At 43.8% G+C, this 13,328-nt stretch overlaps 1 protein-coding gene across 2 annotated transcripts; it reads left to right on the plus strand.

Moving 5' to 3' along the window:
- Nucleotides 1–1,481: 1,481 nt before the first annotated feature.
- LOC121563279 (ubiquitin carboxyl-terminal hydrolase 37-like) lies at nt 1,482–11,253 on the plus strand. 2 transcript variants are annotated; one of them, XM_045220466.1, is made up of 12 exons: nt 1,482–1,695; nt 3,189–3,541; nt 3,986–4,147; nt 4,322–4,453; nt 5,045–5,177; nt 5,269–5,405; nt 5,541–5,640; nt 5,772–5,851; nt 6,071–6,351; nt 8,378–8,459; nt 9,268–9,403; nt 10,830–11,253. In XM_045220466.1, the coding sequence occupies exons 2-11, from the start codon at nt 3,459–3,461 to the stop codon at nt 9,278–9,280; spliced, it is 1,203 nt and encodes a 400-aa protein (XP_045076401.1). In that variant the 5' UTR covers nt 1,482–1,695; nt 3,189–3,458; the 3' UTR covers nt 9,281–9,403; nt 10,830–11,253. The 2 variants fall into 2 exon arrangements, with proteins under 2 accessions (XP_045076401.1, XP_045076402.1); XM_045220467.1 differs by having other exon boundaries at nt 3,986–4,084.
- Nucleotides 11,254–13,328: the final 2,075 nt, after the last annotated feature.

Consider the following 13,328-nt stretch of genomic DNA (forward strand, 5'->3'; position numbering starts at 1 on the left):
CTTTCCCTACTTGGAGTAAACTAGTGAACAACAATGCTTAGGCCTCTACTTCATTCTTATACTTACTGTCTACATTTTATGGACACAGTCAATTTTACAATAATTATTTACATTTTAGTCATTTAGCAGACGCTCTTATCCAGAGCGACTTACATGAGCAATTAGGGTTAAGTGCCTTGCTCAAGGGCACATTGACAGATTTTTCACCTAGTCCGCTCGGGGATTAGAACCAGCAACTTTTCGGTTACTGGCACAAGGCTCTTAACCACTAAGCTACCTGTTTGTTTTTTCTCCTGAACTTCTTCTACTCTCAACCTCCAATCATTTTCATGATGTCCATCCGGTTTGCTTCTATATGCCATATCTTTCTAACTGTGCTCTTTCACAAAACCTCCCAACCTACAACCTATATACTTATTATGGACACAGTATGCTTACATTATTAGTTATCTTGTTATTATTTGTTGTTAGTTGTTATTAGTCCCATCCTTCAATTCCATTCAACACCTCCCATCTATCTTTTAACACCATCCACATAGGACTTCTATTTGCCATATATATTTCAACTGTACTTTGATGTCTTTCAAAAGTTCTGAACCTTTCTATTCTCATTGTTTCTACAGATTGTGAATTGAAAATAAACATTTTTGCTAAAAGTATTATTATGTTATTGATCGATTGACTATGACTTTTAAGATCACCCAGTAATGCTATCTGAAAGGTTAGCTCCATGTAAATATTGCAATCCTTTAGCCATTCCTGGACCAGTGTCCAAAAACAAGCTACAAATGGACAGTACCAAACCAAATGATCTAATGATTCTGTCTCTTCGCAGCAAAATCTGCAGAGCTGGGAAGATTGTATCCCCCATATAAATAACATTCTATTGGTAGCAAGAATTTTATATAATAATTTAAATTGAAGGATTCTAAGTTTTGAATCCGGTGTCGTTTTGCATATCAGTTCATAAACACTATGCCATGGGATCGGTACGTCAAAATGCTCTTCCCAACTATTTTAAAATCTATATTGGACGGCTGTCAATCCTTTGGTCCTTAAATGAAACTGATACACTTTTTTATTTATCACAGTTTTCCTTAACCAATTATGTTCATTAATGCAAGGCCTTCCACTTTCCTCTTCCATTTTTGCGGTAAGGCTGCAATTATTTGTTTGTAATTTTGGGTAGAGCAGACATTTCCATATGTTTTTGTTAGCTGCATGTGCGGCATAACTCCACCAGTCCTATAGATGATATCATTTACGAAGAATATACCTTTTTTTTGGTCAATTAGACTATTTGAGATTAACCACAATATTTGTTGCATTATTTGTTCTGTCGTTTCTGGGGGATTAAATTGAAATTGCAACCAACTTTCTATGGCTTGTTTTAGAAATAGTGATATTTGGGAGATTATTTCCTTTTCAAATAACTGAAAGTGAGTGGTTGTAATCTGAAAAAAAGGGAAAAATGTCATTCTTGAACATTGGGTGGGCATATTGAAAATGCCATGCAATTTCAATAAAGACAAACAAATGTAAGATAATCCAATTTAAGATAATTCTGTTAACCATTGTAACTCTTTCAGCTCAGGAAGCTTTATCGTCTGGGATTCATGCCGGTCCTAATAGGAAACACAGCAAAGGGAAGCAGCTGGGCAGCTGACGTTATGGAGCCTTCTAACCCTCAATCAGGTCTGGAGGAGGAATGCCACATAAAGATTCAGAGTTGCTACGAGTATCTTTTGATGTTACTCTCCAGTTGTATTCCATTTGAATGAATACAGACATGAAAACGCTGAGTTACGGATGTAACCATGGTCCTCTGAGTAGAGTTACGGGTCGTCAAACGACCAATGGGAACTCCTTCCATTTCACGTGATATGATTGAGATGCTTAATATCAAAGATGTTTACAGTGACGCCCTTACTGTACCCATTTGACCTGTCACTATAAAATGTGATTGGTTCAGTTAAAGGCTAGTAGGGTAGGGGTTGGGTTAGCCCAGTCCCAGATCAGTTTGTGCTGTCTGTCTTCTCCTATGTCATTGTCATGCCATGCTATGTCATTGTCATGCCATGACATAGGAGTTGCAAGACAGCACAAACAGATCTGGGACTCGAGCTAGGGTTGGGTTAAGTTTAGGTACAAATAATTGTTTAGTGGTTGGAGCGAGGTTAGAAAACACAATTCAATCCAGCAACCTTGCGTGTGGCAACCCATGTGATATGCCTTAAATCCAACACCAATTTACCACCTAGCAAGTGTATTTAACTCGCACTGGGTGCTGTAAGCTCTGCCCACTGACCATTGAGCTTTAATTGAACCAACCACATTCATTCTGCCCTTGAGGCAGAGCTGCCCTCAGGGCAATATTGAATAAGGAAAACTGTCCCTAACCAATCTGGGTTGTTGTTTGAGGTTTTGGCTAAATCTCTATTTCCTGTTTACATTCTTTTGACCAACCCTTTGTCCATCTTCTGGTGAATAAGAGAAAAAGCATTTAGCATTTCAATAAACCGATGACCAACCCACAAAGAACATGGAAGCTATCAAAAAACAAGGAAGATGAAGGCACTCTTGTCTTCAAATTAAAATGCCTTTATTGTGGTGGCATGTTCAATTAAACAATATGTTAAAGATGTGGGGGGAAAATAAAACAATGGAGCATATCTACAATACTTTATGTATACTGCATAACTTTGCTCTTCAATAAAACATATTTGATATTTCAACTCTATATTTAAAAAAAAATCTAGATTGGAATACCAGATGGTGGTGTCATACGTGACTGATGACATCACAATGGTCTTGAAGCCAATTTGAACAATGGGTTAATGTGGATATGAATCAGTCTTCATTGGTTATTGACATGGCTTGTTTCTGCTGGTGCAAAAAGGTATGAAATCAGGTCATTTAATCGATTAACAACTACTTAAAGTCTGGTGTAGTATTTTTCTCTTAGACCTAGTGGGAAGAATAAAAGTAAAAGTACATTCTGATTGACGAATACATAAAGAGTGTACATGAAATGTACATGAAGTTTGGCTTTTGCAAATGTCACTCAACATAACCTGTATATACTGAGATATGTGAGGTTTAGGATAGATAGCTAAGTTCCTCTAATTTAGGCCTACCTCTTCCTATTCTTATGACCCCCCCCCACTGTCACATTTTCTTGTCAACAGAAAAAACGGCAGAAAGCCAATTCAATTGATGTGGAGCAGAAGACAATAAATAAGAAGGAGAGTAGCACTTCATCCGCCTCTCCAATTCCACCTGACCGTTCTGAACGGAATGTCTCCTCCACCTCTGTCCCCTCACCCTCTGACCAACTCTCCTCCCTCCATCCACCTCCCTCTCCTGTTAAATGTTCCTCTCAGCCTTGCTCTCCTGCTAAACACCCCTCTCTCCCCCGGTCACCTGCCAAACACCCTTCCCCAGTGAAATCCACTCCAATGGTGTCCCTCCCTAGTTCTCTCTCTCCTACCAACCTTCTGGACCGTCATGGACACACCAGCCAAGATGGCGCAACTGTCAGGTAATTCCAACATTAGTAAAATAAGTACAGTGCCATCCTAGAGTCTCCTTGGAGAGGTGGGTTTAGGGCCAGTGTTTATCAAGAGTATGAGTGCTAATCTAGGATCAGGTCCTCTCTGTCCATAATAAACTGATTTATTATGATCTAAAAGGCAAAACTGATCCTAGATCAGATTCCTACTCTGAGACGCTTGATAAACACAGTCCCAGAAAGTTATTTTTCTCAAACTGTAGTTTTAGGCTCTTCTACCCCCATCTAGTGGATAATGAGAGTACTAACCTATTACCCTGGGCTATTTGAGACACTGCATTTATATGGACAGCAATACATTCATAACTACTCAGACTGTGTTTATAGTACATTATAGTATTTAAGAGAGAGACTGTGTAGAGTGATACTATCTCTGCTTTGGAGGCTTTAGACCTGTTTCTCTCCTTCCTCCAGACCTCTGTCTCTTCAGGACTACTTTAGCCCAAGGCCGCAGAGGCCTATCTCAGCCGCCGGAAGCCTGACTCTTCCCAGGGCCAGCTCAGCCACCAGAGGGTCAGAGGAGACCCAGGGGGCCAGAGGAGAATGGGGGGCCGGGGTCAACATGGAACATCTTGGGTGAACCACAACACACCGCAGATGCAACCACAACACACTGCAGATGCATTGAAAATAAACTCTTTATTGTTTAGAGATGTCTGATATAAAATGGGGACAGGGCTTACTATCAAGCATGCCAGTTTTATTAGATCATTATAAACCCATGCATTATGGTCATCTTCTTCTTCACAGGTTGCCTAACATTGGCAACACTTGCTTCCTTAACGCCACCCTGCAGTGCCTTCTGGTCCTGCCTTACTTCTCAAAGGAAATCCTACGCCAGGAACAACTCTGGAGCTCCTCCCCCTTCTCCAACCTGCTCAGGTAAGGGAAGGCTCAAGAGCAGACACACACCCACCCACCCACTATTTGTGGTCATAAATTAAAGAAGGGACACACTCTTTTCCCGCCACTTCGATAGAAAGTGATTTTCGTAGCAGGTTAGGAGAGCATTTTCGCTAACCCTAACCCTTTTCCTAACCTTAATCTCAGTCTCCTAATCGGCTACGTTAATTCTCCTAAGTTTCTGTAAGCTGCTAGGAAAAAGTCACTTCGGTATCGAAGTGGCATGAAAAGAGTGTTTCCCATTACGAAAGAAAGCCATCTATATTAGAATAACGTGAGCCACAAAACTGCAGCAGGATCTCCTCCTTCAATGATGCGCTGACTTTCTTTAGTCAGTTGAGAGCAGTATCCAAACCAAATATCTTAGGAGAATAAACAACACATTTTTGTAGTTTTGCTTCATTGTCAGTTTTCAAAGGTGAAATTGCATTGTATCGAATTAATCATTTCCAATGATGGGGTGCCGCTAGTTTAAGAATATTTGGATATACTCATCTGCCTCTTCAGCCGTAGGCCAGTAGGTTGACGCCATCCAGTCAGCTGCTAATTTACTCTCTGTCTCCCCTACAGGGCTCTGTCTGATGTGCACCGTTCGGGTCTACCTGACAGTGGCGCAAACCAGGCCTCAAAAGCAGTCCTCATGTGGAAGGTCAAGTGCTCCTTGTCAGGACAAGATTTGAAGTATCTGGGGGACTCGCAACAGGTAACTGAGGCGCTACTCTCTTCTGTACGAGCGCTCTTTTAGCAAGGGTTCATTTTCTCTTCATAATTTGATTTTCTCTTCTTCCTCATAGGACGCACACGAGTTACTTGTGAATATGCTGTGCCAGCTGAAGGAGGAGGGCATGACACTGAAGATGCTCGGGGTGAGCTATACCTGCCCTGTTTCCCAGCTGGAGTTCCAGCTTGTGTCGGTGCGCACATGTACCAGGTAAGAGCTCCCATTGGTTCTAATGTATCTACTGGGAACATGATCTTTCTACAAATAATATTACAAAACACATGGCATAACAGAAACATTGTAGAGACCTGATGCATTTTGCTTCTCTTTGTCCTGCTTCTGAAGCTGTGGGCGCGAGTCGTCCACCAGAGAGGACTACAACAACCTCTCATTGTACTTCAGCCCTGAGCGCACCTTGCTGAGCAGCCTAGCACTCACTTTCAAGGTCAGCACTTAGGGCTCAGCACTTTGAGGGTAGAGACTAACACCCAGGGCAAGCTGCCCACTGCCTCAGAATAATGTATCTTGTTATTGTAGTGGTATCATTCATTTTGTAATGTTTTGTTTCTAACCCAGGGCAAAAAGGTTGAATTCAGATGTGAGGGCTGCAAAGGCCTCCAGGCCTCAAAGGTGGAGCAGTTCCACACACTGCCTCTGTGAGTTGCCCCTTTATAACCTCTCATACGACTGGCAGTGTTTAATGAAATGAGTGGTCCTTGTGTGAGTGGTCCTGAGCCTTTAGGAGTAGTTACCTTCCTGAGCAGGTTGTAGGACTTAGGGATGAGCACCACCAAACAAATTTCACTCTTCTGTTATTTTGTTGGCTGGTTTCATTGTCTGTCTGTTAATCTCTCTCCATCTATGTCTCTGGGCAGTGTGCTGGTTCTGCATCTGAAGAGGTTTGGAGGACCTGGGGGGTTGGAGAAGCTGGAGGCTCCTCTTTTGTTTCCTCCAGAGCTGAGGCTCTCTGATCTCTGTGGGGACATGGTTCCAACCCTGCACATTGCCAGCCCACAGGCCCTCACCAACCAGGCCCCCAGCATCCAGGTGTCCATCCCCCAGACCAAAACCAGCCAGGTCTCCAGCCCCCAGACCCTCACCAGCCAAGTCTCCAGCCCACCTGGACAGGCCAAAGACAGCGCCCTCTGCTGTTCAGGTAGGTCATGGCACTATTCTTGCTCCAACACCACACAAACCACCCACTCCCAAAACGGTCCTGCAGACAGAGAAGCTAGAAGCTGCAAATTAAAATGTTTCTCAGACATATTTAGTGATGTATGGGAGCTGTTTTAGACCAGAGCAATTCAGACAAGTGACCACGTTTTTCACAGCTCTTTATACAGTGGGGAAAAAAAGTATTTAGTCAGCCACCAATTGTGAAAGTTCTCCCACTTAAAAAGATGAGAGAGGCCTGTAATTTTCATCATAGGTACACGTCAACTATGACAGACAAAATGAGAAAAGAAAATCCAGAAAATCACATTGTAGGATTTTTAATGAATTTATTTGCAAATTATGGTGGAAAATAAGTATTTGGTCAATAACAAAAGTTTCTCAATACTTTGTTATATACCCTTTGTTGGCAATGACACAGCTCAAACGTTTTCTGTAAGTCTTCACAAGGTTTTCACACACTGTTGCTGGTATTTTGGCCTATTCCTCCATGCAGATCTCCTCTAGAGCAGTGATGTTTTGGGGCTGTCGCTGGGCAACACGGACTTTCAACTCCCTCCAAAGATTTTCTATTGGGTTGAGATCTGGAGACTGGCTAGGCCACTCCAGGACCTTGAAATGCTTCTTACGAAGCCACTCCTTCGTTGCCCGGGAGGTGTGTTTGGGATCATTGTCATGCTGAAAGACCCAGCCACGTTTCATCTTCAATGCCCTTGCGGATGGAAGGAGGTTTTCACTCAAAATCTCACGATACATGGCCCCATTCATTCTTTCCTTTACACGGATCAGTTGTCCTGGTCCCTTTGCAGAAAAAACACCCCCAAAGCATGTTGTTTCCACCCCCATGCTTCACAGTAGGTATGGTGTTCTTTGGATGCAACTCAGCATTCTTTGTCCTCCAAACACGACGAGTTGAGTTTTTACCAAAAAGTTCTATTTTGGTTTCATCTGACCATATGACATTCTCCCAATCCTCTTCTAGATCATCCAAATGCACTCTGGCAAACTTCAGACGGGCCTGGACATGTACTGGCTTAAGCAGGGGGACACATCTGGCAATGCAGGATTTGAGTCCCTGGCGGCGTAGTGTGTTACTGATGGTAGGCTTTGTTACTTTGGTCCCAGCTCTCTGCAGGTCATTCACTAGGTCCCCCTGTGTGGTTCTGGGATTTTTGCTCACCGTTCTTGTGATCATTTTGACCCCACGGGGTGAGATCTTGCGTGGAGCACCAGATCGAGGGAGATTATCAGTGGTCTTGTATGTCTTCCATTTCCTAATAATTGCTCCCACAGTTGATTTCTTCAAACCAAGCTGCTTACCTATTGCAGATTCAGTCTTCCCAGCCTGGTTCAGGTCTACAATTTTGTTTCTGGTGTCCTTTGACAGCTCTTTGGTCTTGGCCATAGTGGAGTTTGGAGTGTGACTGTTTGAGGTTGTGGACAGGTGTCTTTTATACTGATAACAAGTTCAAACAGGTGCCATTAATACAGGTAATGAGTGGAGGACAGAGGAGCCTCTTAGAGAAGAAGTTACAGGTCTGTGAGAGCCAGAAATCTTGCTTGTTTGTAGGTGACCAAATACTTATTTTCCACCATAATTTGCAAATAAATTCATTAAAAATCCTACAATGTGATTTTCTGGATTTTCTTTCCTCATTTTGTCTGTCATAGTTGACGTGTACCTATGATGAAAATTACAGGCCTCTCTCATCTTTTTAAGTGGGAGAACTTGCACAATTGGTGGCTGACTAAATACTTTTTTGCCCCACTGTATGTATATTTGACCCCTCAGATTCAAATGACCAGGAACCAGGGAAAGTGCTGCAGACAGCCTCAGTGGTGAGGAGAGAGAGAGAGAAACCAGTGAAAAATAAGTTATGACAGAACACTGAGATAGTTATGAGGAGTACAGATGTAGTAGACCTCCTGCAGTAGACTAGTAGACTGTAGACAGTGTGGTGGACTGTAGAGGAAATGACAATCCTATGATCACATGTGTTTTCTTACAGAAGCAGCAGCCAGTGAAGTCAGTGAATGGCTACTACCAGCTGACTGGCGTAGTCTCTCATTTGGGAGGCCTCGCAAGCTCCGGTAAGTAAATACCTTAAAACACACACATGCAGATACACAGTACATAAGATTTAGGCTGAATCCCAAATCACTCCCTTCTCTTCAGCTCTCCATTTGCGCGTTCACGTGCGCCTCTGCCATATACACAAGTATCCCAAAGCTGAGGGAGTGAAAATGATCGAGGGTGTAGGGCAGGGATCATCAACTAGATTCAGCCGCGGACCAATTCTTTTCTTCATCACCAGATGGGCAGGGGTCCGGAACGTAATTACAAATAATTTGTAGACTGCAAATTGTCCGAAGAAGCCCAAACAGATATAATATTTGACTCATTTCAAACCTTGCTTACATTTGTGTAAAGTCACATACATCTCTTTATTGTGCGTGGGAATACATTGCAACAGATTTCCAAAATGAAAATCACTTGGAGCTGATTTGCTGGTGTTTTTACAGTCTTTTAACAATTAAACATTTTTTGCTCAGAAAACATGGGGGGACCAAATAAAATCACCCGTGGGCCAAATTCGTTCCGCAGGTCGCCAGTTGGGGAACCCTGGTATAGGGGATAATTAGACCCTCCAATAGCCACTTCGGCCAAGCGAAGTGCCATCCCGACATGCACCATGATATGTTTAGAGTTTGTGCAATTCAAAAGAATGGAGAGGCATGCCTAATAATATGCCACGTGTATTTGATTATCTCTGATTTCGAAACTTGACACATGTAACAGATAAAATACTTCCCAAATTAAATGTTAACTTGTACAACACACTTCATTACCCACAAGAGCCTGACCCTTGACCTCTAGTCTGTCTTCCTTGTTCCACAGGGCACTACGTTAGTGACATCCTGAATGCCAGTGGAAACTGGTTCTGTTGTAACGATAGCCAGGTGTCAATGTCCAATGAAGCCACTGTGCTGAGGACCAGAGCCCGGAGTGCTTACCTGCTCTTCTATATGTTCAGGTACTGCTTACTCTCGCCATCTATATTCTTGTGTTGCTATATACAGTATCTCACAAAAGTGAGTACACCCCTCAAATTTTTGTAAATATTTAAGTATGTATTTTCATGTGACAACACTGAAGAAATGACACTTTGCTACAATGTAAAGTAGTGAGTGTACAGCTTGTATAACAGTGTAAATTTGCTGTCCCCTCAAAATAACTAAACACACAGCCATTAATGTCTAAACCGCTGGCAACAAAAGTGAGTGAAAATGTCCAAATTTGGCCCAAAGTGTCAATATTTTGTGTGGCCACCATCATTTTCCAGCACTGCCTTAACCCTCTTGGGCATGGAGTTCACCAGAGCTTAACAGGTTGCCACTGGAGTCCTCTTCCACTCCTCCATGACGACGTCACAATGCTGGTGGATGTTAGAGACCTTGCACTCCTCCACCTTCCGTTTGAGGATGCCCCACAGATGCTCAATAGGGTTTAGGTCTGGAGACATGCTTGGCCAGTCCATCACCTTTACCCTCAGCTTCTTTAGCAAGGCAGTGGTTGTATTGGAGGTGTGTTTGGGGTCGTTATCATGTTGGAATACTGCCCTGCGGCCCAGTCTCCGAAGGGAGGGATTATGCTCTGCTTCAGTATGTCACAGTACATGATGGCATTCATGGTTCCCTCAATGAACTGTAGCTCCCCAGTGCCGGCAGCACTCATGCCATGCCCCAGACCATGACACTCCCACCACCATGCTTGACTGTAGGCAAGACACACTTGTCTTTGTACTCCCCACCTGGTTGCCGCCACACATGCTTGACACCATCTGAACCAAATAAGTTTATCTCATCAGACCACAGGACATGGTTCCAGTAATCCATGTCCTTAGTCTGCTTGTCTTCAGCAAACTGTTTGCAGGCTTTTTTGTGCATCATCTTTAGAAGAGGCTTCCTTCTGGGACGACAGCCATGCAGACCAATTTGATGCAGTGTGCGGCGTATGGTCTGAGCACTGACAGGCTGACCCCCCACCCCTTCAACCTCTGCAGCAATGCTGGCAGCACTCATACGTCTATTTCCCAAAGACAACCTCTGGATATGACCCTGAGCAGGTGCACTCAACTTCTTTGGTGGACCATGGCGAGGCCTGTTCTGAGTGGAACCTGTCCTGTTAAACCGCTGTATGGTCTTGGCCACCGTGCTGCAGCTCAGTTTCAGGGTCTTGGCAATCTTCTTATAGCCCAGGCCATCTTTATGTAGAGCAACAATTCTTTTTTTCAGATCCTCCGAGAGTTCTTTGCCATGAGGTGCCATGTTGAACTTCCATACAAGCTGTACACTCACTACTTTACATTGTAGCAAAGTATAATTTCTTCAGTGTACTCACTTTTGTGAGATACTGTATGTGTACTGTATGTACAGTAAGTGGTTCCTTTCACCCTTCAGGACAGGAGAGCAGCAGGCCCCAGCACACAGGGCCTAATAGGGCCACCAGCACCAGCCTCAACAGGGGCAGAACCTGGCCCAGCCTCAACACCCTCAGCCCAGCCTCAACACCCTCAGCCCAGCCTCAACACCCTCTGCCTAGCCTCAACACCCTCAGCCCAGCTTCAACACCCTCAGCCCAGCCTCAACAGGGGTAGTACCAGGCCCAGCTTCAACACCCCCAGCCCAGTCTCAACAGGGGTAGAACCAGGCCCAGCCTCAACACCCTAAGATCTGCCTCGACAGGGGCAGCACTGGGCTCAGCCTCAACAGGGGCAGCACTGGCTCAGCCTCACACCCCCAGCCCAGCCTCAACACCCCCATGTTTGCCCCTCTTCATGTCTTTCCCTGACGATATTCCCACTGCTGTGTCAAAAAATAAAATTATAACTTAACGAATATGATTTCCGATCTCCCCCCACCATAAATTATGACTGGTCTGTCAATCATGCGGCTCAAGGGAGACTTGCTCTTCAACACTAGCATGATCATCCTTTTCAGTAGCTTACATCATAAATATCTGCCCTTGTTTCGACTACTTGTATAAAGCGCATTGAAAACCTAATAAAGTATACACACTAAATGTAGTACACATGTAAATGTGGTGGATAGAGTGTCTGATTATTTAGAGGGTGGACACTGTGGTATAACATCCCTTCTATTTGGTTTGGTTTGAAATCCTCCTGTTGTGAAATACACTGTGGTGTACAACCTCTTATTAATCATGGTGACACCGGATGCACTGCAATATTCGACATTGATCCAGGTCCCCAGGATGTCGGGGGAGGATTTGTTTATTTTTTATTTTTTTTGGGGGGGGTGGGGGGGGGTAGATCTGCTTAATATTGTAGATTGTAACTTCCATCAATGTAATTGTCTGCATCACTTCCAATCCCCCATGTTTTATATATACAGTGAGGGAAATAAGTATTTGATCCCCTGCTGATTTTGTATGTTTGCCCACTGACAAAGAAATGATCAGTCTATAATTATAATGGTAGGTTTATTTGAACAGTGAGAGACAGAATAACAACAAAGAAATCCTGAAAAACGCATGTCAAAAATGTTATAAAATGATTTGCATTTTAATGAGGGAAATAAGTATTTGACCCCCTCTCAATCAGAAAGATTTCTGGCTCCCAGGTGTCTTTTATACAGGTAACGAGCTGAGATTAGGAGAACACTCTTAAAGGGAGTGCTCCTAATCTCAGTTTGTTGCCTGTATAAAAGACACCTGTCCACAGAAGCAATCAATCAATCAGATTCCAAATTCTCCACCATGGCCGAGACCAAAGAGCTCTCCAAGGATGTCAGGTACAAGATTGTAGACCTACACAAGGCTGGAATGGGCTACAAGACCATCGCCAAGCAGCTTGGTGAGAAGGTGACAACAGTTGGTGCGATTATTCGCAAATGGAAGAAACACAAAAGAACTGTCAATCTCCCCTCGGCCTGGGGCTTCATGCAAGATCTCATCTCGTGGAGTTGCAATGATCATGAGAACGGTGAGGAATCAGAACTACACGGGGAGGATCTTGTCGATGATCTCAAGGCAGCTGGGACCATAGTCACCAAGAAAACAATTGATAACACACTATGCCGTGAAGGACAGAAATCCTGCAGCGCCCGCAAGGTCCCCCTGCTCAAGAAAGAACATATACATGCCTGTCTGAAGTTTGCCAATGAACATCTGAATGATTCAGAGGAGAACTGGGTGAAAGTGTTGTGGTCAGATGAGACAAAAATTGAGCTCTTTGGCATCAACTCAACTCGCCGTGTTTGGAGGAGGAGGAATGCTGCCTATGGCCCCAAGAACACCATCCCCACCGTCAAACATGGAGGTGGAAATATTATGCTTTGGGGGTGTTTTTCTGCTAAGGGGACAGGACAACTTCACAGCATCAAAGGGACGATGGACGGGGCCATGTACTATCAAATCTTGGGTGAGAGCCTCCTTCCCTCAGCCAGGGCATTGAAATGGATCGTGGATGGGTATTCCAGCATGACAATGACCCAAAACACACGGCCAAGGCAACAAAGGAGTGGCTCAAGAAGTAGCACATTAAGGTCCTGGAGTGGCCTAGCCAGTCTCCAGACCTTAATCCCATAGAAAATATGTGGAGGGAGCTGAAGGTTCGAGATGCCAAACGTCAGGCTCGAAACCTTAACGACTTGGAGAAGATCTGCAAAGAGGAGTGGGACAAAATCCCTCCTGAGATTTGTGCAAACCTGGTGGCCAACTACAAGAAACGTCTGACCTCTGTGATTGCCAACAAGGGTTTTGCCACCAAGTACTAAGTCATGTTTTGCAGAGGGGTCAAATACTTATTTCCCTCAATAAAATGCAAATCTATTTATAACATTTTTGACATGCGTTTTTCTGGATTTTGTTGTTGTTATTCTGTCTCTCACTGTTCAAATAACCTACCATTCAAATTATAGACTAATCATTTCTTTGTC

This window comes from Coregonus clupeaformis, unplaced genomic scaffold (genome assembly GCF_020615455.1).
Source record: "Coregonus clupeaformis isolate EN_2021a unplaced genomic scaffold, ASM2061545v1 scaf3903, whole genome shotgun sequence".
Classification (NCBI taxonomy): domain Eukaryota; kingdom Metazoa; phylum Chordata; class Actinopteri; order Salmoniformes; family Salmonidae; genus Coregonus; species Coregonus clupeaformis.

Excerpts from the sequence above, each read along its gene's own strand:
- LOC121563279 (XM_045220466.1), top strand. The coding sequence starts at position 3,459 with ATGGTGTCCCTCCCTAGTTCTCTCTCTCCTACCAACCTTCTGGACCGT. Across the intron at positions 4,148-4,321 it reads GTCAACATGGAACATCTTGG|GTTGCCTAACATTGGCAACA; the intron begins GTGAACCACAAC and ends TCTTCTTCACAG. Across the intron at positions 4,454-5,044 it reads CCCTTCTCCAACCTGCTCAG|GGCTCTGTCTGATGTGCACC; the intron begins GTAAGGGAAGGC and ends TCTCCCCTACAG.